General features: G+C 38.5%; 3 protein-coding genes across 4 annotated transcripts in view; 2 read left to right on the top strand and 1 right to left on the bottom strand.

Annotated features, from left to right (window-relative positions):
• The window catches only part of LOC141448031 (uncharacterized), a 183,730-nt gene that overhangs the window by 99,565 nt on the left and 58,606 nt on the right, over positions 1–25,559 (top strand). The window lies entirely within an intron of this gene.
• LOC141447926 (uncharacterized) lies at positions 11–3,414 on the bottom strand. Its single transcript, XM_074115867.1, has 2 exons — positions 2,191–3,414; positions 11–2,106 (listed from the first exon to the last, which is right to left on the bottom strand). The coding sequence occupies exons 1-2, from the start codon at positions 3,287–3,289 to the stop codon at positions 11–13; spliced, it is 3,195 nt and encodes a 1,064-aa protein (XP_073971968.1). The 5' UTR covers positions 3,290–3,414.
• Positions 17,838–25,473, top strand: LOC141447932 (uncharacterized). 2 transcript variants are annotated; one of them, XM_074115891.1, is made up of 3 exons: positions 17,838–22,669; positions 22,755–23,033; positions 23,176–25,473. In XM_074115891.1, the coding sequence occupies exon 1, from the start codon at positions 18,615–18,617 to the stop codon at positions 21,423–21,425; it is 2,811 nt and encodes a 936-aa protein (XP_073971992.1). In that variant the 5' UTR covers positions 17,838–18,614; the 3' UTR covers positions 21,426–22,669; positions 22,755–23,033; positions 23,176–25,473. The 2 variants fall into 2 exon arrangements, with proteins under 2 accessions (XP_073971992.1, XP_073971981.1); XM_074115880.1 differs by having other exon boundaries at positions 22,755–25,473.

Genomic DNA, 25,559 nt, shown 5'->3' with positions numbered 1-25,559 from the left:
TAAAAATGTCTTACCGGTTCCACCGGGTGCATCCAAGAAAAAAAAAACCGCCTTGTTCAGCAGCAACAGCCAGCATAATCCGATCATAAATAATTTTTTGTTCTGCTGTCAGTAATGGTTCACTGTTCATGATAATTGTTGCTAAACTTCCATGGTCATATTGGTTTTCTCGTTGTAAATCGGTATTGACTAAGTCGGTGGCTGGACGATTAGGTGATGGCATACCATAATGATTAAGTGGTAAATTTGAAATAAGAACACATAAATCCTCGATCAAGACCAATGCTTCATTGTACATCTCTGGTGTATAATCTATGTTTTGGCATTGATTTGTTTGTCTAATTCGGTGCAAGATGTCTTCTGTCATATAATTTTTATATTTTTCCCACAAAGTTTGTGCTTGCGAGGGATAACATGTCGTCAAAATAATTGCAAACAACTGACGAATGTTATTCGGTGTTGATGTCAACGCAGCATCAGCAAGCGTTAAGTCCCAATGGTTATCGTCTTCTAGCAATTGCAGTTCACGACATGCATCCTGGTATGTATTGAATACTCGACCATTAACTGTTCGTAAAAATTCAAAAGACGTTGGTCCGGGAACATTCACCAATAACAAACGTAAATAGAAGCACTCACGTTGCTTTGGATGTACCGTGTAAAGTCTCCCCAATGTCTTAGCTTTGAATATGCCTGTAATGGAAGGATGTGGTTTTCCTTGTTTCCGTGGCTCCCATTTTTTACTGGATTTGTTCAATGTGAAATAACGTGGAACATCACCAAACACCAATGTCTTCGCGAATTGGCCAAAAACATCAGGTTTTTGACACAATGTAAAAAATTCAGTTAGAGTCGTTTTCGGAGCTTCGAACGCTCTTTGGAGAACATTTTCTTCAGTGAAGTATACACGTTGACCGTTTTCAAGATGTATTGCCAGATGTTGGACAGCAGGATCTCTTTCGTGGATGGGAAAGCTGAGAATATGCCAAATAGCTTCATTGCTGCTAATGTATCTGCCCATTTGGTATCGTGCTATTTCGTCATTTTTATTTATGTTTTGTACTTCAAATATGGCCAAATCACTGCCTTTGTTTACATATTTACAAATATACTTAATTGATTTAACAGAACTGCAAAGCTCAACATTGATATGAGCTTTGTAAGTTTTTGAAAGTAGTGGTGAGTATGGTACCACCCACTGATTATCAAACTCAACTTGATTTGGAAAGTTCGGCAGTCGCATTGTAAATGTGTGGCCACCATTCTCAGTACTTCTGCGGCGATACATTGGATAACCATCAATATCCGTGATCGTGTCATTCGTATGCGGCTTTGGGAAGTTTTTTTTACATTTTCCATTTTCCATGCACGGTGACGTCATGTTGAAAGCACCGCATGGCCCATGGATCATGTGTTTGGTGACAATATCAAATAATTCTTGATCAATTAATGGGTCTGGAATTTCGGCTGAAATTATTTGATCGATTTCTTCAGGACGGATTCTATCTTTAAGCCAAACCAAAATGTGGGCATGAGGCAAACCTCGCTTTTGCCACTCTATCGTATACAGCCAACAACGTGTGATACCAAAAATTGAATATTTAACAATAAAATCAATTAAAGATTTCAATTTTTGTTTAAACACACGTGCAGTTAAATCATGACGATGAATGGCTTGTTGTCCTGGCAATAGTAAAGTTTGTATCTCTTCCCAATTCGGATTACAAGTGAATGTAATAAATAAATCCGGTCGGCCGTAATGACGTACGTAAGTCATGGCATCTTGTATGTATTCCTGCATGTTCCGTGGACTGCCGATGTAGCTTGAAGGTAAAATGAAAGCATTACCGATGTCATTGGGATTTAAATTTCCATCGATGTTTCCAGCAAGAGCATCTCGTAAGTGAATATATTCTTCCGATCGTAGTTTTGCCTGGTTGAATCGAAGGAATCGCAAGCGTTCGCTTTCGACCTTAGCATACATATCAACAATGTATTGATGGAACAGCTGACGATATCGAAGGATATAATTGTCTTGATGTTGTCTAACCATTATTCGGTGTGCGTAGTAGTTCATTGAGCTAACTTTATTATTTCTGTAATCACCTAAAAAAATAAAAAATAAAATGCAATACGAAATTAAAATCTATACATACAGTAAGAAAGTAAATAGATAATTGTCAAATTTACCGGTATTTGGATCATACTGTTTGATATTAAGGTGATATTCATCTTGTCCTTGCCAAAATATCAATGGATATTGTAGTGCGTCATATGAACGGTGTAGATCCGAAATCGTACTGACAGTGTTGTCTCGCCGTGTAATTTTTATAGATCTTTTGTCAACTGGATCAACAGTTGGAGCGTTGAATCTACCAGCATGTTCACCTAATGGTACTTTGTCGGCTTTTATGACGATTTGATAATTGTCATTTTGCAGTCGTGGCGAAACTCTTTTGATCAATTGAATTAGTTGATTGTGATCTTCTAAAAAATTTTCCAATAATATCACAATTGCTCTTTCCTCTGCTTGTTCAATAAAATTATACAGGCACCGAGTCGTCACGCGCTCTTCACAATCGCCCATAAAATAAATTTGAAGAAATTTCGGATTGTTATCAGGCATTGGCATCAGTGATCCGATTTTATGGTACACCTGGCCTTGAATTTTGAATGTAGTTTCAAAATTACGTCCATCGGATGCACGATCGCAAATTTTAGTTGCCCCAAATGACGTCATTTGGAAGCAAGAATTAAATTTGCCTATCTTACGCAAAAATAATTTGGAATCATCTGAATTGCCAGTAAGAAGGGATAATAAAGGCTCCGGCGGAGCGGGTAGAGGTGACAGCACAACTTTTCCTGATGCGCAGCACATGCCGGCTGCTTCATTCCGAAATTTCAATGCCTGGCAATATTGACATGCTTTATCCATTCCACCGATAGCAATTTTTGAATGCGCTGAGTAGTTAATATCTGGTGCATATTCAAAGGCAAGCCGAACGAATGATGCACGTGGTAATGAGCGGCTGATCCGTTGCCTTTGTCGATCTAGTACTCGTACTGTAGCTATGTTTCGTTCTCGTGCCGCTCTTGTTCTCGTAATATTCTGTTGCAGACGTTCGTCACGCTGTTCTTGAGATTCTTGTGCACGACTTTCTGCAGTCCTGATTCTTTGAGCTGCATTTCTTGTTTCGATTTGTTCTGGTAATTGCTGAGCTCTTTCAACACGTTTGCGTCGTGACCCTTTGCTGCTCGCGTTGTTGAGGTTAGATTTTTTCGGTGGCATTTGACTGAAAATAATAAATTAATCGTTTAAATATGAGAAAAAAAAAATTGAAAATCATTCTAATTAACTTTTATAATTATGTGATAATACTGACATGTACATATTTAAATTATAGAGTTTAAATAATAATTTCAATAAGAATTGAAATAATAAATTAATCGTTTAAATATGAGAAAAAAAAAATTGAAAATCATTCTAATGAACTTTTATAATTATGTGATAATACTGACATGTACATATTTAAATTATAGAGTTTAAATAATAATTTCAATAAGAATTGAAATAATAAATTAATCGTTTAAATATGAGAAAAAAAAAATTGAAAATCATTCTAATTAACTTTTATAATTATGTGATAATACTGACATGTACATATTTAAATTATAGAGTTTAAATAATAATTTGAATAAGAATTGAAATAATAAATTAATCGTTTAAATATGAGAAAAAAAAAATTGAAAATCATTCTAATTAACTTTTATAATTATGTGATAATACTGACATGTACATATTTAAATTATAGAGTTTAAATAATAATTTCAATAAGAATTGAAATAATAAATTAATCGTTTAAATATGAGAAAAAAAAAATTGAAAATCATTCTAATTAACTTTTATAATTATGTGATAATACTGACATGTACATATTTAAATTATAGAGTTTAAATAATAATTTCAATAAGAATTGAAATACTAATTTAATCGTTTAAATATAAGAAAAAAAATCTGAAAAACTTGTTATCATAGCACATTGAAATAATAAGTGCTAAATATTTTTTAATAGAGGTTAAATAAAAACAATAAAAAAAAATATTTGTACAACTATTGAAAAAGTGTAGGAAATTGTGTATCATTTTTGCATTGACATTTTAATTAAATTTTATAATTATGTGATAATACTTACATACATATATTCAAATTAAATTATAAACTTTTGATCAATGAAGCACAAATAAGTAAAAAACAGGATTAATTTCACTGTATTATCTTCATTATAATATGAATTCAATTTACACTTCAGTCTAAGTAACACGTGGCCGGCTATGCTAACACCAAAAATTTAAAAAGTGGAAATAATTGAATTATACGGTATTTCGTTCACTACAAAATAAATTTAATTAATTTTATAGCGTCAACAACACGTGGTAATTATGCTGTTAAAATGTAGCTTATATGACACGTTCGTAGATTTACCATAGCAGCGCCATCTATTGATTACTTACTCAACCCAGTCGAAAGGTATCGACATCTGTTAGAATCATTTGGAGTTAACAGATAATTGTGACTGTCAAATAATAACAGACAAATAATTAGCAATAAATTAAAATTGCGACTATAATTTGAGATTTAAACTATCCTATCTCTCAAGTTGGATCGAACTGCACATGGTGTGCGAATTTTATTATAATCGGTTAAGTGGTTTAGGAGTCCATTGAGGACAAACATTGTGACACGAGATTTATATATATTAAGATGTAGGTGTGTACCTTGAAGTAATAGTATAATTACAAACAACACCAAAAAAAATAAACTATCTCTATTTAATGACACAAAGGAATTTAAAAAATAGCGTACATACGGCGACAAAACGCACAGGCAAGTACTAAGGCGACAAGGCAGTTTTTCGCTTTTTAGCATAACTGGCGACAGGCCAGACAAGTAAAGGTGATGCTAAGGTATTCTGGGTGGGCTCCCGGGTTTCGGCACCATGAAAAATCTATGAAAGGCTATATAAGACCTTCCTAGGCAAAGACAATATTTGGGGGAGCAAAAGGAGAATAATGGGAGACAGATAGATAAGGGGAGATCAGTGTGGTAGACGCCACAGCCACTCAAAATACCTTTGCAAATAGCACTGTTTTATTTCAAACAATACAATCTTTAACCTAACTCTTATTGTTTATCTACGTTATAATTGATTATTAATGACAAAAATATTTACAAACTTACAATCAACTTGCCTGGCAAATTCAACAGGATCATGATCCAATATACCGAAGTTATTAAATACACTTCCTGACAAATGACAAAGGAGAACTAATTCCAACTGACAATTTGGTTAGATACAAAGTCCAGACGGACAACAAGGTTTGGCTAAGCCACGTGACGCTATTGAACTTTTTACTCAAAACCGACCAACGCAATAGGACGCTAACACCAAAAAAAGCATCCACTTCCTTTTCTCAGTCAAGGACAACTGCCTGCACTTGGTCACGTACGCATAGTCCCCTCTTCTTCCAGACCTCCAATGCCACCAACCCTCAACTGCATCAACTCAAATTTCCCAAAAAGGGGAGCCGCACCTCCTTGCGAGGATCCAACAAAAACCGTCTTACATTTATTTAATCTCTTCTAGGATACACATATTTTATGATTCTTAAACTCTAGGACTACAAAATTTACTTACATATATTAATTATTGCACAAGCACAAAACTAACAACTTTCACTCTCAATTTGTGTCTACGTACTGAAAAAACACTCCGCACTGAACTAACAGCCTTTAGGACGGGATCTCATTTGATTCTAAGTAAATGGGAGATTCCCCGTATCAAGCTTCCGTGTAACGTCTATCAACTAGCGCTAATGTTCCAATACCGAAAATACCGGTATTTTTAAGGTGAATGCCGGTATTAATACCGGCGAAAATTTGGACGGTATCCCGGTTTTAGGTATACTGGTATACCGGTATTGCATTCCCTAGTAACAGTATACCCAAAAATCTCTTCAAATCGACCCTGCTGAGTTCAAAGCCATGTCTGTTATTACGACCCGCGTACAATACACTGTTATTTGCTATCAAATTCATAGTGCCATCGTCAAACATCTTTTCAAAGAACATTACAGGGCTGCAGTCATCCAAACATTCAATAACATATTCTCGTCTTTTTTGAATAGCATCTCTAATGTTATGAGCTATACTGTAAATTGGCAATATTTTTTTCCACTCAGGTGTCTCATCAGCGGATTTTTGCGTGTGCCTTGCTCTTTTACAAGGACTCAACTGATTCGATAGCGGTTCATCATCACTATCGTTCCAATCGGAGATATCGTGATCTGGGTGCCGTGGAATCACTTCAATAGTAGCGGAAACATCCCTTGGCAGAGTTAAATACGAGGTCTGTAAATTAAGTAATGAGACTGGCAACGTTGCGTTTGATCTAGCAACACTGGAGGCGCTGGGCTTTGATAAGTTGCAGTCCTAGGTGTGGACGTGTAAACTTTGTATCCACTTGTCGAGTAGTTCTCAAGTGCAACTGTTCTTTGCTACTAAATACTGAATACAGATAATCTGGCGCTCTATTTCTAAACAGAAAATAAATAAAGGCACCTAAAAAATATTGCCTTCTGTATTCAACATTTCAGCCAGTTCAGTCGGTGGTAATAGGGAGTAATATGTTCATCTCTCCTGACATTAAAAATGAAACGAACACCCGAGTTTAGAGCTCTTTGTATCCTTGTATTCAGTTCCGAAGTCAAGTCGAAATAAACAAGTCAGCAATAATCTACATGCGGGAGGATGGGTGTTTGAACCAACTGCTTTCTTAGTGATACAGGCAAGATTTCTTAATGGTACTTCAGTTGATACAAAGATTTGTTCATTCTATTGACAACATCACCCACATGATTATGCCAAGTTAAAGTGCTATTGAAGGTAACCCCCACAAACTTAGCAGAATCCACATAAGGTAGATCAATGTTACCAATTTTGATCCTAGAAATATTGTTAAAATCGATGCCATTAACAAATCTAGAGCTACCAACCACCAACGTTTTTACTGGCATTAAAAGATAAATTTACAGAAGCGACATCATCATTTACACATCTGATTCCATTCTCCAATTGATCAAAAGGAATATGAAAATAGAGAATTAAATCATCAGCGTAAATAAGATGCAAACAGTTTGAGATAACTCTAGAAATATCACTAACATAGATAGAGAACAATAACAGACCCAAAACAGAACCCGGCGACACACCAGAAGCAACAATTTCCCATCTTGAGCGAGCACCATTCATTCCAACTTCACACTGTCGCCGAGACGAAAGATAAGACTCAACCCATTTGAGAGCACTGCAAGAAAAATTCAAGCTTTTAAGAATAAAAAGGAGTTCAGAGTGACAGACAGAATCAAAGGCCTTAGAAAAGTCAAAGAAAACCAAAACAGTAACCATTCGTTTGTCAGTTGCAAGGCGTATGTCATCAGTTAGTTTTAATAAAGCAGTCTGAGTACTATAGTTTTTCCGATATCCTGATTGATAAGGATCTAATAAATTGTAAATTTTAAGATAGTCAAAAATCTGATTGGAAACTATTCTTTCTAAAGGCTTGGATGTAGCACAAAAGATGGAAATTGGACGATAATCATCTAAAGAGGAAGGTAATTTAATTTTGGGAATAGGGCGGATAAGAGATAGTTTCCATAAAGAAGGAAAAACTGAATTGGTTAGGGAATAGTTATATATATCAAGAAGTGAAGGGATTATAACAGGAACGGACTTCTTTAGGAAATTAATTGGGATATCATCAACCCCCACAGCCCCAGATCTACTTTTAAATAAATTATCTAATAGTACATCCAAAGCAATACGTTGAAAGTAAAATTTGTCGTCGCCAGTTACCTACCTCAGTCAGTGTTCTAGAGGGAGTGGGAATAGGAGAGACAGTCTGTTTATTGAAGAAAGAGGAGAAGTGAGCATTGATGTCGTCAAGAGTGAACAAGATAGAGCTGGAGAGATTTCTAGACTTTACCAGGCCTAATTTCCTTAATTCACTCCACATCACTCTAGAGTCCCTAATGCCCGAAAACTTAGTACAATAAAACTCACGTTTAGCCGTTCTAACTCTTGCCTGTACCTGATTTCTAAGTATTCGGTATTTAGAGTATACGGACTCACAACGAGAACGAATAAATGCTCTTCTCAAAGAGTCACGTTCCCTCGTCAACACACGAATATCATTAGACAACCAAGATGCTGATGGCCTTCTAAGTCTCACAGAACGAAGCGGCGCATGCTTATCCATTGTAGAAATTATATTTTTGTTAAATAAATTAACTTTATCATCAATGAAAGTTGATTCCACAATTGATAACCAGTCACACAACTCTAGATCAGACTGATACCTCTCTATATTAAACTGCTTAAAATCTCTGTAGACAAAATTTGCTGGGGAATAATAGAAGACTTTAAAGGAGTATTTGATTTCAATCAGGTCATGAGAGGAAAGGAAAGGTACCGGATGTTGGGAATGTTGAATGATCTTATCCATGTCATCAACAAAGATAAGATATATCCAGGTATGGAAGGTAGCTGTGTGATGAGTAGGGAGCAAAGGAACTAGAGTTAAATTACTTTCGTATAAGAAACTCTTTAAGTTGTAACTGTCGAACGAATTGGAGTTCATACTTGTATTCCAGTCACCCAAAATGACTGCATGCTTATATAAAGGTATATATTATTGAGTTATAACTAACTCAAAGTCAGATAAATAGCCAATTTAGGGGGACGGTAGACGACACTCAACAGTAACTCAGAAATCTCTACTATTAAAAACTCTGGTCGAGAACAATAAACAGATGTAGAGGTAGCCAGAACTTTCACTTTGAAGTGTTCTGTGGACATACAGACCCACTCCTCCGCCAGCCTTCCCAAGACGATCCCAACGAATCAAACAATAATCACTAAGATTAACTATCATATCATTAACATGCGGTTTTAACCACGTTTCTGATAAGGCAATGATATTGTGGGAGAATGTAGGTGATTTATCAACAAGGCGGTAAACTTACTCAGTCAACGTTTATTTCACAATAACTGGGCTTGCTAGTAAACATCAACAAAAAATGAGCACGGTACCATTTAGACAAAACTGAATCATAAGAAAAAAGTAAAGGACGTGTATTTAACTGCACTCACTAAAGAATATATCTATCTCTGCACTGTTTCTTTTTTGTGTAACCCTCTCCTAGGTTATATATCGATCTCAGGTTCGATACAGATCCTAGATGACGTTACTGATTATGGGGCTTCCCCACAACATGATAGAAATTTCCAGAGAAAAAAATCTCTAAATTCATCAAAATGGGCAAGTAAAGACTGACAGTTAACATGGCAAATAGATAAATCACTAGTCATGATCATCCGTGAAAAACATATTCATCAGCATTACCACCATCACAACCAAAAGCAAAAAATAAAAAAGACCAGAGAACAAGAGATACACATAAGTTAAATGTATGATGAAATTAGTGAGAAATGTAGTAAAGAGAAATTGTAAAAAACATGATTGTACAAAAGAACAGGAACATAATACAGAAAGAATAAAAAATAATATAGAGAATAAATTAAATTGAGTAAATCCAATGAATAATAATATCCAACCCGTAATAATAATAATAATAATAATAATATAGGGAAGGGATTAGCTATGAGGTTAGCATACTGGACTCCCACGCGGAGGTCCAGCAGCTGACCCTTAGATTTTCTCTTCCTAGGAGCTTCTTACAGCTCACTGTCCGGTGATGGACAGTGTTGTCTGTAATGAGAGAACACTGTCCGGAGGCCGGCAGTGCACTGGAAAAAGCTCCGGGCGCTAATAACCTCAGCTGTTGATGCGCCAAAATAATAATAATAATAATAATAATGTTAATAAAAGTTATAAGAAAAATATAATAAAAATAAGAAAAAATAAGATAAGATATAAAATAAATATAATTAAGAGTGAAAAGAAATGAAATTATCAATAAATGTACATAGCAGCAATATTATTTTAAAAATACAGTATAGATACTGAGATATACAAAAGACAAGCAGACGTCTGAAATCCAGCAGTAGAACACATGATACGCATCATTTACGGGATATCTTCAGGTGCATTTACCGAGACCACAGGACAGCCATCAGTCTTCCTTACAAGAACTCTACCACCCTTTACCCAAACGTATATAACTGAGCCCGCACGTTTGGCCGCTCTAGCAATGCCATATAACTTCTTGAAATACAGCGTCAGACTTTCATTTATATAGATTGGGAAACTTTCTTGAGACGACCATCCAATGTGAGTAGTTGAGAGATCACGTTTAACTTTCTTCTTAAAGACCAATGCATCTCTCGTACTCTGTTTGAGAAAAGTTGCGATAATTGGTGGTGGTCGTTTGGGATCAAAGGTACTAGGAGCCGGTCTTGCCCTGAAAACTGTATCCACATCCGACACATCTACATCTAAAGCAAGACCAATCTTATTTAAAAGATGCTTTTCACCTGGTTGCTCTGGAACGTTATTAATTTCCACAGTTTTACATCTGATGGACTGTCTTAACAGTTCAACGGTTAGTTGTAGACCAGCCACTTTATCTTCCAAAACCTTTTTTTCCCGTGTTAGTGAGTCTACTTGACTCACAAGTAAATCAACCTTAGTTTACATATTGTTGATAGCAGTTGAATTTTCTTTAATCGAGCTATGGCATTCTTCAACTGATTTGATTACATCTAAAAAATGTAGTTTCTGCCCCTCCATAAATTTATTAAGCGCTGCTGTATTACTTTGGAGTGTTTTCAACACTTCCTTTATCTCAGAAGTGGGAGCAGGCAGCACAAAGGAGGGTGGAGCAGCCGGCGACATTTCATGCCGAGATCTCAGCTTCTTTTCACATGCAGAGCAGTATCACTGCTTATTCAACTCCTTTAAAGTACTCGAAATCATTGAGGGTAAGCTCAACACACTCAATGTGGAACAAAAGTTTGCACTTGTTTACAATTAATATTGTAGAATATTTCTTTTGCATGAAAATCTTGAAACCGACTGAAAATTTTCATCCAGTACTTTTAGTGACTCAATAAAAATATTCAAAGGACACTGTCGTTTTTGGTTAAAAACGATTGCAAAGTAGGAAAATGACAATAATTATTCTTTTCAAGTTGAGAAATAAACAATTTTATTTTAAGCTGGAAACTTTTGATTTCTGTAAATAACTCGTTGATTAACTTTTCTTTGCCTTGTAGTGCTACAGTTAATTTATTGAGGTAAGATGTTATGTCCACAAGAAAAACTAACTAGAAAAGCAGATGAAGATGGCGAGGTAGCATTGGAGGACCTTGGCTGAACGTAGTGACGCAATTTTCACACTGAAGGGACCTGCGTAGTCAATGCCCGTAGTCGTGAAGGGTGGTGAAGCACTGGCTCTTCCTTCTGGCAGTTGCCCCATGATGGGGTTGAAGGGTGATGGTTTAATACTGAAACACTTGTTACAGACTGACAATTGGCGGCGAACTACATTTTTACCATTGACGATCCAATATCGACTTCGCAGAAATGCGTGAGTAGCAGCGGGACCTACGTGAAGATTGGAGATGTGGGCATCCTGGATAATCAGGGCTGTCAAGGGGTGTTGCGAAGGCAACAAGGCGGGGTGTTTGCTAACTTCAGGAAGATTGGCAAGCCTTAGCCTTCCTCCAACTCGTAACACTCCGTCAGTGTGTAAGAACAAGCCTAAGGTTTTAACTAGGCGCAATTTAGGTCGAGGGGTCTGGATATCTTGGATTTCTTCTATGAACGAGTGTTGCTGCGCCCGAATAATCAAGGCGCGCAAGGCTTCATTACGTTCTTTGACCTTTAGAGGACCTGACATGTGATGGGCTGAATTTCTGGCATTGTGGGCAAATCTCAAGCACCAGGCTACTATATTTATAAGTGTATACAAACTGGAAAACTTAGACTCCAATTCCTCAGGGCAGGAGGCTGCGATCCACACATTAAGAGCCTGGGAGCGAATTTCTGCTCCTACAATCGGGTCTGACAAATCTGCATTTACTTGTCCTAGGGGCCATGACTCTGGATTTAATTTTAGCCAAGGAGGGCCTTCCCACCATAAGTGGTGGTTTACTAACTCCTGGGGGCGTAGCCCGCGTGAGGCACAATCAGCAGGGTTCTGCGGGGAGGGGACGTGAAACCATTGGGAAGCGGGTACCTTTTCTAATATGGCAGCCACTCTATTGCCTACGAAAACCTTCCAATGCGGAGGTGGGGTAGCTGTTATCCATGCGAGAGCAATGGTGGAATCGGAAAAGGACAAAATATTTGGAGAGGGTATCTGAGGGAAGAGAAGGCTGACTTTATGAAGGGTGAAAGCCAGGAGATGAGCGGCACAAAGCTCCAGACGTGGGAGCGTAACAGGTTTCATTGGAGCCATTCTGGCTTTGGACATGACCAAGCTGATAACTGGTTCTTCAGATAATGCCACAAGATACACAACCGCCGCATATGCCCGTTCTGATGCATCAGCAAAACCGATTAAATATGACTTGGCCATAGATGAAGACAAAAATCTGGGGATACGAAGATTAGAAAGTTCCGGAAGAGTGACAGCAAACTGAGACCACTCGTGAACGATGGATGCAGGCAAAAGGTCATCCCAGTTAAAGGAGGCTAGACAAACCATTCGGAATATCGCACGAGCAAAGACTGTTATTGGGATTAGCCATCCCAACGGATCAAAGACCTTAGCAATCTGACTAGCAAGCTGTCTTTTTGTTTGAATCTTGGGGACTGAACGAATTAAAAAGTGAAAATAGTCTTGTGAGGGATTCCAACAGAGACCGAGAATTTTTAATTGTGACTCCTCATCATTTTCCAGGCATACAGAAGACATGGCTGGGAGAAGGTGTTCGAGGGGAATTTTTCCTAACAGTCGAGGGTGATTAGATGCCCATTTCCTGAGCTCGATTTGAGCTTGACTTAGCAGCCTTATCAGTTGATCTCTCGATTTCAATGCTGCTTCTAGAGAAGGGCCTCCTCCCGAAATGTCATCAACATAAGTGCGATCCCTAAGTATCTCTGCTGCTTGGGGAAAAGAGGTCTGCGAAGTGAGGGCTAACTCTTGTAACACACGGCAGGCCAGATAGGGCGCTGACGTTGTTCCATAGGTGACAGTACACAATCTGTACTCCTGCACAGGGTGACTGGTATCGAATCGCCAAAGGATACGTAATAGGTCTCTGTCTTCAGGGGGGTGCAATATCTGACGAAACATTTGGCGAATGTCGGCGGTAAAAACCCATTTATCAGCTCTAAATCTTGTAACCACCTTCCAGATGTCGAGCTGCAATCTAGGTCCAGGGAGCAAGAGTTCATTGAGGGAAATGCCTGAGGAGGACTTTTGGGATGCGTTAAAGACGACTCTGATTTTTTCCGGGGGGTCATCTGGACGGTGCACTGCATGATGGGGAATATAGTATGTAATTTGACCTGACTTAAGAGGAGGGGCCAGCTCCATATGTTTAGATTCTAAGTAGTCTTTCATGAACTCGACATAGGGGGTACGAAGATGTGGGGACTTGGCATGGCGATTTTCAGTTTGGAGAAGGCGCCTTAGCGCGATTTTTCTAGTTTCTCCTAGACAGCAAGGACTGGTTTTAAGTGGTAAAGCCACAGAGAACCGACCATTGGGAAGTCGAAAACATGATTTAGAGAAGTACTCTTCTGCCTTTACCTCCTCTGGAGTAAGAGGTGAGACCTCAGGCACTTCCTCCAGCGCAAACATCCTCTCCATAAGGCGGGACAAGACCTGGTCAGGAGGGCGCTGAATTGGTTGGGAGACCTTCCTAGAACTGAGGCGAAGCGCTGTAGGCTGAATGGAGATTACCGACACCGGATTGACAAAAGGGGAAACATCAGGTTGGATAACAGCTTCCGAGGGAATAACTTCCGCGGAAGTTATGGTGGGAGAAAAAATTTGAGAGTCAGGAGGGGTGAGAGTTTGGAGAGGACGCCTTGTTCTGATTAAACGTTGTGGTTTAGGAGGAGGAAATTGACTAGCCTCAATCGGGCGAACGTGTTCTTGAGGTGTGACTTCCTCTTGGGGAGCTGGCAAAGGTTGAGCAGAGGACGAAGACAGGCGAGAAGGGTCGAGAGGTGGTCGGGACTGATCTGACTGTTCGGGGTTATTACTATAAGCAACTGGCTCAGACACGGATCGGTAAAGAGGGGTGTCGGCTGAAGGCTTGTTTTCTGGGCTAGACTGGTTAGCAGGTACCTTAGGGGGTGGTAATTGACCATACTTATGCTTGAACAGAATTTTATAATAGGTCCGATATAACTTGGAGTTGGACCTGCTGTCCTTGACCGAAGAGTTAAAACAAACCCTTCTCGAGGGGAAGCTTCTCAAAGGGCCAGACATAATCCAGCCAAGAGTTGTGAATCGGGCGTTGGGGGAACCATTTTGGGCACGGATTATTTGACTAAGGTCGATGGCATCAAAGACCGAGGCTGAAAAGACCACATCTACGGGACTTGGTTCATTAAAGGTTGGGTCAGCTAAAAGTTTGTCCATTAAGTGTGGCCAATCCTTGACCGGAAAATAGGAAGATGGTGCATCCGGAACGGTCTTGGTAACTACGCGGAAAGGGATTTTAAGTTGTGAAAAAGGGGGACATTGTCTTAGATTGGTAGAAACTTGACCCATGACCTGAGTGGCAATATTGCCTCCTACTCCTCGAATTCCACCTGACATGGGGCTATAAGTCAACCTACTTTGTTTGGCGAATGTTCTAGACATCAAATTTATCTCACTGCCTGAATCCAGCAGGGCACGAGCGCGATACCACTGGCCATCTCCTCCGAGGAGATACACCAGAGCAGTGGGGGAGACTGACATATCAGAAGGGAAGGACTTGACTATGGACTTACGTGGGACCTTTACCACATGACACAGACGGCAGTGTCTGCGACGGCAGAAGGCAACGGTGGATAAAAGGGGGGTATCGCGCCTGCCAAGAACCTATAATTCTGGCGGGGGGAGAGGTGCCGGATGTCGGCCAAAATAAGTTACGGGATGCACGGGGGGTAATTCGTCGGACGAGGAAGACGACGAGGGTCGGGACTCCAAGTCCCCGGCCTTTTCCAGAGACTGATGAGGCTCAAAGGAACTGGGAGGAAGAAGGGGGCGTCTTGGGAAAGGAGGCGGGGATTCAGGTACGTCCTTGGAAGGTACCTTCTTGGGAGGAGATCTGGGTCTTGAGGGTCGAGAGGTTTGCAAGGACATTAATGGAGGAATTCCAGGGGTACTGGCTCTTCTCTGACTAAGGCTGGCTGATGGAGGAGAGGGGTGCAAGGAGGTGTGATGCTCCCCATGACATTTCGCACAACCAAACTGGCAGGGACATCGGGACACGGAGTGATAAATAGAAAGACAGTTGATACATAATTTCTTCTCCACCACAAAATTTCATTTATCACTCACCAACATATTCACATATTTAGTGCACTTGGAGAGGCGGTGGGAATCCCCGCAGAGGTAGCATTGGAGGGAGTAAGAGGTGGAGGAAGCTGGGGCACGGGAGGTGGAAGGAGTCATTGGTCGAACTGGTGAGGAGGGGGGCGATTGTTTTTTAGGGGGGCGGGGCACAAAGCTAACGGATTTGGGCATGTAGCTCTTGAACTGTTTGGGAGAATGTACAACTCCGGTCCCAGTTTCCCGCACAGGGGAAGCAGAGCGAGGTTGCGGAGTAGGAGGAGAAGAACCCTGACCAGGTGCAGCTTGACCCACAGAGGTAGGCATTGAGCGACCACGGGACAATTTTGGTGAAAATCTGTCTTCTTGGTCTTTAAGAAAATCAAGAACCTGAGCGCTGTTGGGTAGGACGTCGAAAGAACCCACATACTTTTTCCTAAATTCCTCTTGCAGGGCAGGGGAAAGGACAGAGAGAATGACATGACATAATAGGAAATCAAGTGGGTGTGGGATTTCCAAAGAGTCCAACAGGATCTGTCGACGCGACAGCCAGGCGGTACAAGTTTCTATATTAGGATCCGCTCCCGGAAATTGGAGGAAGGTCTCCATTGCGGCACTAGCGAGGCGGAGCCTTCCTTCATACCGTGAGTCAAGCATCTCCCAGGCGCGACGGTAGCCCTCCTCAGAGGATGTGGCGTTCTGAATAAAGGACAAGGGGGGACCTCGTAGGGAAGATCTAAGCGCTTCGAGGCGCCTGGCAGCACATAGGGACAACTTATGGACCTCGGATTCAAAGGTCGACTTGAAAGCTCTATAACCAAGGACATCACCGTCGAAGGGGGCTATACTGGGAATGATCAACTCCTGAAGCTGTCGCCGGGCCAGCTCAATGACGGAGTCATCAGTCCCTAGGACTGGGGACCCCTGACTTGGCGGGGTGGAGTGAGTCGGGTGGGCAGTTGCTAATAAGGGTAATACAATAGCAAGCTGAGCTGTCTCAGCTAGCTCGTGGCTTTCCGTCAAAGACAGGGCCAGAGGGCCACTGACTTCAGGGGGCAGGGCACGCAACCACTCCCAGGCTTCCCTGTCCACGGTCTGGGACAGCTTGGAAAACACGGAGGAGTAGTTGCGACACAGCTCCCAGGCCTCAGGGGAACTAGGGGGTAGATCACGGACACTTCTGGTCCATTGCTCCAACCTGGCGATTAGGTGCTTGCACCTGACTACATGCACGTTGGAAATATAGTCTGATGGAAACGGGACACGGGGAGTTTCCTCCACCACCGGAGGGCTTGGGGGAGCTGGTGTGAGGGGAGGGGTGACTTCACCTTGTGCCTCCATTTAGTCGGAAGGAGGTTAAGCAGTAAGGGCCCAAAATGAGGCTGAAAGAAAGTCAGCAAAAATAACAATTGTACCAGCGACTGCTGGGGTAGGTACCTAAAATGAAAAAGATACAATCAACAACAAAAAAAAACAAAAACAAACAATGAATACAGTAATTGTGTTAATTTTAAGAGCAATTGACAGTTATCTCAACTGAGACAGCTAAAACAATGAGTATTAAGCATACACTAAGTGCAAAGTGCTAGCTAAATCCGATTCATAACCTTACACGGAAAAGCGCACAAATATTGTAAACTAACCACAAATAGTCCCAAGAGAAACAAAACTGACAATTCAAGACCCTCAAAGGATAAACTAGCACGTGCCAAGCACAACCAAGAGTTGACAATTGACCACAATTTGAATTCCCCTTCCCTTTTCCTTTCTTAACTGTATCTCAAGGTATCTCAAGTGTCGTTCCCGGGTTTCGGCACCATGTATAGAAGTCTAATTGGGGGGGGGGGGCAATAGCACATAAAATAAAAGGAACGACGACTTCAATGTCGTTTGGTCAGGGAAGGATCGAGGGTGGGGGACGCCACCGACACTTGAAACACCTTTAACAATGAACAGCCTGAGTGTAGTTTATTGGGTTTTAATTACAGATCGATCAATAGTCCACTCCATAAAATAGACAATACAAATAAGATGTGATATATAACTAAACACTAATAGGGCCAGGCTACTGACAATATATATATATATAAATGAGTAATAATATAAACAAGGGTTGACAATAAAATGTCCAATACAAATGAGATGTGATATATAACTAAACACTAATAGGGCCAGGCTACTGACAATATATATATATATATAAATGAGTAATAATATAAACAAAGGTTGACAATGAAATGTCCAATACAAATGAGATGTGATATATAACTAAACACTAATAGGGCCAGGCTACTGACAATATATATATATATATATATATATATATATATATATATAAATGAGTAATAATATAAACAAAGGTTGACAATAAAATGTCCAATACAAATGAGATGTGATATATAACTAAACACTAATAGGGCCAGGCTACTGACAATATATATATATATATATAAATGAGTAATAATATAAAAACAAAGGTTGACAATAATATAAACAAAGGTTGACAATAATATAAACAAAGGTTGACAATGAAATGTCCAATACAAATGAGATGTGATATATAACTAAACACTAATAGGAAACTACAATAGCACAGAACCCTTCCTGGCCAAGGGACAGGGTTGTGAATAAAGTTATAAATATGATATAATATGCCCTTCCTGTCGAAGGGATAATCAATTTGAACAAAGTTGCAATTACTTGCCTGGCTACTATAAAGGTAGGTTCTCCAATCTTGAATTATAAACAAGTATGAACAATGTTTACCTTTACAATGTTATAATATACGCTTCCTGGCAAAGCGTTTGTTTTGAGATGGTAATTACAAAGACATACAGGGGGGAACAACAATAACATAAGAGGGTGATTATCATCCGAATGACACTTGGAAAAAATTGATTTTTACAAGACCAGGCAACCTCACACTTGCATAAAAACTAAAAGTCGCTATGACAAAATCACACGAAAAAAATGGCGAACTGACGCTAAGTAACATTCGGCACACACTCCTCTCTTCCCTCTCTCTTTTTCTCGTCCAGGGCAACATTTCCTGCACTTGGTCACGTACGCAGCCCCACCACTCTTTTTAACCTCCAATGCCGCCAACCCTCAACTGCCTGAGCCCAAATTTCCCACAAAGGGGGGCCGCACCTCCTGGCGAGGACCGAACAAACGGCTTTACAAATGTAAATGGGCGCAGCCTCAGTGACAACCCTGCACAGTACACGTACGTATCCCGGACTGGAAAATCTGTTAATGACCTCATTTGGATTAATAACTCAAAAATAGGGGAAATTTTTGATTTTGAAGTTTTGTCATTCCCTGAATTCTACGACCACCTGCTATGTCAACTCATTTTGAATTTTGGCTATTTTTCAACAAACTCGTGCACCACAGATGTAGTGCATTGTTACAGAAGAGAAACTATAAAATGGGAAGAAATAAATAAAATATCAGAATTTATGTACTGTCTTAAGACCTCTAAAGGCATATATCTATCATCCGACTCTCCTGATATACTAGCTGACAATTTCAACACAGTTATTAAGGTCGCTGCTGTTTGTGCAAATTTGATAGCTCTTAGACCTAATACAAAAAATAACCAATACATCAGAAACAAATGGTTTAATGTGGAATGTTACATACTAAAGAAGAAAACCAGGAAGAGTTACCGAACATGGAGAAACTGCCAAACAGATCAGAACCTATCACTCTACTTAGACAATAAGAAACTGTATCGTAATGCACTGAGCATAGCTAAACATACGTACTACGAGAAACTCACTGAGGGTATATCTAACGTCAGAGATTCACATACTTTCTGGAAAACGATAAAGTCTTTTTGCTTCAAACAGTGTAATACTAAGCAATCTTTAGTAACACTCAATGACTGGGAAAAACACTTAAAGAATATGAACCCGGAAATGAATGTGGAGCCATTACCTCTAACTTGTGGTACTGAAGCGGCAATTGTTCATCTGGAAGGAGACATTACAATGGAAGAGTTACTGATAACTATTAAAAAAACAAAAAACAGCAAATCACCAGGAGATGACGGTATCCCGAACGAGGTATATAAGCATCTTCCAGCTGAGTGGCATCAGTATCTTCTCAACCTCTTTAACTGCATTTTAGAGCATGAACAGGTGCCAAGGATGTGGGCGAAAGCCTTAATCACAATGATTTACAAGAATGGAGACCCATCTAACGCAGCTAATTATAGACCTATAGCTCTGATAAACAACATACTTAAGATATTTACCTCGATACTCGCTCAACGTGTACTCAAATGGGCTGACATTACCTGTTCTCTCCCTGAACATCAGGCAGGATTCAGACCCCATAGAGGCTGTATAGACAACATTTTCACGTTACATTCTTTAATCGAGAACAAATTAAATAAAAAGGGTCAATACCTCTACTCCGTATTCATAGATCTCAAACAAGCGTTTGACTCGATAAATCATTCCCTATTATGGCAAAAATTAACATATCTCAACTTTAGCCCTAAACTGATTAGAACACTAAGAGATTTATACCTTAAAACTTCCTGCTCAGTTCTCACCTCAATCGGCAAGTCAAATGAAGTGCATTTAACTACTGGAGTGCTACAAGGAGACTCTCTTAGCCCAATCCTGTTCTCACTTTTCATCAGCGATATTGAAGTGTATTTTCGGAAGCGCAATTTAATAGGAGTCTCTATTGATAGTATTAACGATGTGATTATGCTTGCCTACGCAGACGATTTAGTCTTACTAGCAGACAGCCCCATAGACTTGCAAAAAAAGATAAATGTTCTTCAGTCATATTGTGAAATTAATGGTCTAACAGTTAATGTGAATAAGACCAAGATTGTAATTTTCCATAAGAGCCCGCACCAGAAAAAACATTCACAATTCTTCATCTATGATCAACCAATAGAAATTAAAAAATCTTTTGTCTACCTAGGTTTTACGTTTTCAAGCACTGGACTCTTCAAACAATCTGCAGACGCTCAAATATCTAAAAGTTTTTCCGCTTTTGGTTCCGCAAAAGCTGTAATCAACAAAACGTCAGCAAACTCTTGGCCAGTCTCCCAGAAACTACTACACTCCATTATCCTCTCCATACTATTATATAGTGCAGAAGTATGGTCGCTACCTTACCTGGATAAAATAGAAGCAGTACCACCAAGGTTCAACAAATATACATTACGCCTACCACTGTCTACTCCTCACCATTTCATCCGCCTAGAAACTCAAGATTATGTTCTACACTACCAAGTATTCTCCAGGACAATTAATTGGCTAATAAAATTGTTATTAATGCCACCGGATAGATATCCAAGAATATGCTATAATCGCCTCTTAATTCTGGATTCACTACACCCCAACTTGAAAACTAATTGGATCACCCAGATCAAGCAATTGTTTTACTCCATAAATAGAACAGAAATTTTCAACTCTCAAGATCCTTTTCTTATCATGCAATATAGATCTGAAATCGTTGAGGCGTTGGTGGAAAGAAGGACACAGATAGATATCAACAGAGCCAATATATCCTCCTACAATGAAGATTTCTCTCAGTTATACCCCTCTTTTAATTATTTACATTTTAATATGAGCTTCGATAAAATTCGTTTAGCATGTCAGCTCCGACTAGCCAGTGCAAAAGAAATTAAAATCTTTACAAAACATTTCAACTGTGCCATAGACTGTACCGAAGAATGTCACGTGTGTGGCTGCCAAGAAGCCGAAACCCTTCTTCATGTACTTTGGCAATGTCCAGCTTATCAACCACTGAGAGATCTTTATCTGAAAGACTACAGCTCCGATATTCTTCTCATGACCTCACAAAACTCCGTCAGTTCTGTTTATCAGTACTTTTTAAATGTTATAAAAATTCGCTCAAACATTCTCAATACTTAATTAATTCTTTATTAATAACTCATTAATAACTTAGATTAAAAAACAAATAATTGTTAAATTAATAACTATATTGTTTTCCGATCTGTTCAAGTTTAATTACTACAAATTCCATTGCGCTAACCAAAAGAAAAGTTAAATAATTTATTTTTATTTTACCAAGGAATTTTGATAAGTTTTGGTAACTAAAAGAAGTGATATAATTTTTATTTTTACTTAAATGTATATTTATTATATTTATTTAAATCATTGCAAACATTATTATTGTAATAATTTATCATAATCAACCTCCTGATACTATTAGCTTTTTATTTTCATGATATTATTTTTTTTTACTTTTTAGTATTACATTTTCTGTAATCTCAAGTATGTTTTAAGTTCATTTCAAAGTAAATTTCCTTTCCATAAATTGATATGTAAAATCTTTTTTGTTTCTCTTTAAATTTAATTTCAATAACAGTAAAATAGGTTTCCCAATATGCTTTTGTAGCGCGCATTTTTGTCACCGGCCACATTTCGGGCACGCTCATGCTCTAAGTTTGTTGATTTTTCCTAAAATTATATTTATGTTTTGGTGGGCCGCGCAAAAAGTTGCAAAGGGCCGCAGGTTGCCGACCCCTGGGCAAGAGCATCGGTGTTCAAAGCTCCATTCTTCTACAAATCTTCTAAATTCTGTTGAATCAAATTGTTTTCCACAATTTTTGGGATACCATAACCTACAAACACAGTTTTCAATGAGTTGATCTCTCCTTGACTGCTTAATGAATTTAATAAAGCTTACTTCCACGAATTAATTAACTATTAATAATTGTGATTTTTTGTTGAACGCGAATATATCAACACCAATAAGTTCCCATGGTTCCTGAGGTATCTCCAGACTTTTTTTTATTTATTTTATTTATTTATTTTTTGCCTGTGTACATAAATACAATATAAAAGGCACGTCAAACATAAGAAAAACAATAACAACTATATGCCACTAATCTAGAATAACGGACTTCGCACTGTGTATTAAAACTAACTTTATATTATATATTAAAACTTTCAGTCTTTTTTGAAATGTTCATCACTCCACTTTGCGTTTATAAATTCTTTTATATCATAAAAGCAGTTCCTCATCAAAAAACGGGTGATGGTTCGTTTGAAGTGATTCTCACTTAACCGTCTTACACCTAAGGGAATTTTATTAAATACTCTCGCCGACATGACACTGCAAAGTTGATTGGACATCACTAGTCGTTTGTAAGGTATGCATATATCATCTTTATTACGTAGATCGTGATTATGCTTATCACCTCTAGTTTCAATTGAAGGCTCTTTTTTCTTATACAGTGCTTGTTTCAAAATGAATACTGAGGGTAGCGTCAATATATTTAATTCTTTGAAGAGAGGCCTGCAGCTGACTCGAGCTCTCTTCTTCATCATGGTTCTAATAGCTCTCTTCTGAAGTTTAAATACAATAGAAGCTTCGGAGATTCCACCCCATAGCTCAATACCATATACCATTCTGGAGTGAAATAGACCATAGTAGGCAGTCTTTATAACCTCAGCTGGAACTTCTTCACGCAGTTTTCTCAATAAAAAATTATTTTCGATAACTGGTTACTCAAGGTATGTACATGACTTTTCCAAGTAAGCCTGCAATCTATTGTGACGCCCAGAAATGCTATAGTTTCTTCTCTTTTTTTTCAATCAGGCTAAATATTAGGCTTTGAGTTTTCTTCTCATTTAATAGTAATTCATTTTTTTGCAGCCAATCTTTGAGGGATGAAATGTTACCATTAGCCTTCTTTGTCACCTCTTCAACAGTCCTGCCTTTTGCTATTAATGTGGTGTCATCAGCATATAAGATGCATTTTCCTGAAAATGCCATGTCTAAATCATTTAAGTATATCAGGAATAGTATTGGTCCTAAAACAGATCCTTGCGGAACTCCTTGTTTAACCTCATTTAATTCAGAAATTTGGCTGTTACAGTTAACATACTGTTTCCTTTCTTTCAGGTAATTCTTAAATAAGTTCCAACTTGCTCCTGTAATACCATAATATTGAAGCTTTTCCAATAATAGCTGATGAGACACCATGTCAAATGCCTTACTCAAGTCGCAGAAGCTGGTGCATTATTTTTATTCTGTTTAACTTGGTAGCACAGCTACCCGTCGTGGGAATAAAAAACGCCTAATGGTGACATTGCTCGGCCATACATCACTCTCTATCAATCTATCTTTCATGTGAAAGTCTACTCCGAGTCTGAAACTGCAGTTTTTTCCCTTTGATGTTAATTTGGTTACTGATATTTCTATCTCAGGTATATATTCCTTGAGAAATCGTTCAACATCTTCAACGGTTGTTCCTTCTCTTAGCTTGCCGAGATGTAACCAGGCTTTCTTTACACCTACCAGCTCACAAGTACTTTGAGAAGTACCAACTTTTACAATTCTTTTCTGGTCATTTTTAGGTTTTACCATATTCCAGCCTTCTCCTTCTCCACTTCTCAAATTGGTTACTTCCTGTTTAACTGCTTCAGAATAGCTACTCCCTCTCTTCTCAGTTGAGCATCTCTGCTCTACTTTCCGTGAAAGATTCTCTTGTGATTTCACAGTCGGACTTAGCTGCCTAGTTATTTCATTCATACACAATTCTTCATACAGATTCTTATCAGTTTCTTTATGAGTTAATTGTTCATTTTTCTTAGATTTATAATTACCTCGTTGTGTGGTCACTGTACCCAATCTACTTGAATCTTTTAACAAGTGTCGTTCTTTCTCTTCTCTATCTTCACTATTAACTTTATTAATTTCCTTTAACACTTGTATTTCCTTACTGAGAGCTAATTGATTACCTGTTATAGTAACCATCTCAGAGGTTATAGTAGATATAAGCGATGTGCAATCACAGGTACTTGCTAGGTCAATATTATTATTAACTTTTCCCTTCAAATCTCGTACTTCTTCAAGAAGCCAAGAGATCGTAGTCATCATATTTTTAATTAAATTAGTAGTGCAGGTACTTACCTCCACCTTGTCACATAGCGTACATAGCCAGTGAAGCTGTTTGCACTCTTTTAATGATATTTTTTCATTGGGTGTTATATTTAGACATTCTAAATGAACTATTACATTACACTGACCACTGCAGTAAATTACATTTTTCGTAAGATCACATTTATCACAAAGATAACATTTCGAAACATTAACCTGAGATGCCATCTTACATTTGAAGCAAAGGTTTCTCTAATATTTGCCTTTTGGTGCTTCATACAGACTATACATTGCCTTACGAAATTTTCAATATCTTTATTTATGTTCAGCCAAAACACACACTCTCGTGCCCTGTATTTACACTTTTCTACTCCCAAATGGCTATAATGTATCTTTTGTAAAGTATCCTTCCTGAGGCTTTCCGGAATTATGATTTTAATATTTTTTAGCAAAATTCCATTTAATTCTGTTATGTCCTCTTTAAGTCCTACCGACTGCGCCATGTCAATATACACTTTTCTTACTATAGAAAACAGTTTTTATTAAGTTCAATACAACACAATACATCATAAATGATACAATACAGAATAAAAACATATATTAACATCACACTCAAACATCGATAACTAGACTTCGATTCCCTTACAGGGGATACACGTCATTTTTATCATCCAGTCCAAATACTCTGATGGAACAGATTCAAATTTGTTAATGTCTTTATGAGAGTTCGGGAAATTTACACAAGAAAAATTAAATTTACTCTCCAATGGTTTGTATTAGTTTGGCCGCCCCGAATTTTTCCCATCAATAAATTTGGCCAGTATTGCATATAAAAAAATTTATTATCAAAATTTTTGACATTTATACATGCCTTCTTGCGCTCAATACACCTAGGCAAAGGTGAATATGTTGAAGCTTTTAAAGAGTTGTGTCTGCTTACCCTCACTCTTAGTCCATCCACTGAAGCCATGATCAACCACTCTTGGTCATAGCCACTTCTTCTAGTTCTTTCTTTAACTTGCTGAAGGCTATATCTAGATGTTGACATCATCAGCTAGGTAGACTGCTTTGTTAGATGTTTTCAACGCCTTTTCCTTTTTTTCTCCATATACAATTTCAAAAGTGCAGTCCACCCACAGATTAAATTTTATAGATGA

Source organism: Rhodnius prolixus, unplaced genomic scaffold, assembly GCF_049639745.1.
Source record: "Rhodnius prolixus isolate KJV_2025 unplaced genomic scaffold, Rpr scaffold_1, whole genome shotgun sequence".
Lineage (NCBI taxonomy): Eukaryota > Metazoa > Arthropoda > Insecta > Hemiptera > Reduviidae > Rhodnius > Rhodnius prolixus.
This window is presented reverse-complemented; position numbering and strand designations above follow the sequence as displayed.

Excerpts from the sequence above, each read along its gene's own strand:
- LOC141447932 (XM_074115891.1), top strand. The coding sequence starts at position 18,615 with ATGCCGCCAACCCTCAACTGCCTGAGCCCAAATTTCCCACAAAGGGGG.
- LOC141447926 (XM_074115867.1), bottom strand. The coding sequence starts at position 3,289 with ATGCCACCGAAAAAATCTAACCTCAACAACGCGAGCAGCAAAGGGTCA. Across the intron at positions 2,107-2,190 it reads ACAGTATGATCCAAATACCG|GTGATTACAGAAATAATAAA; the intron begins GTAAATTTGACA and ends TTATTTTTTTAG.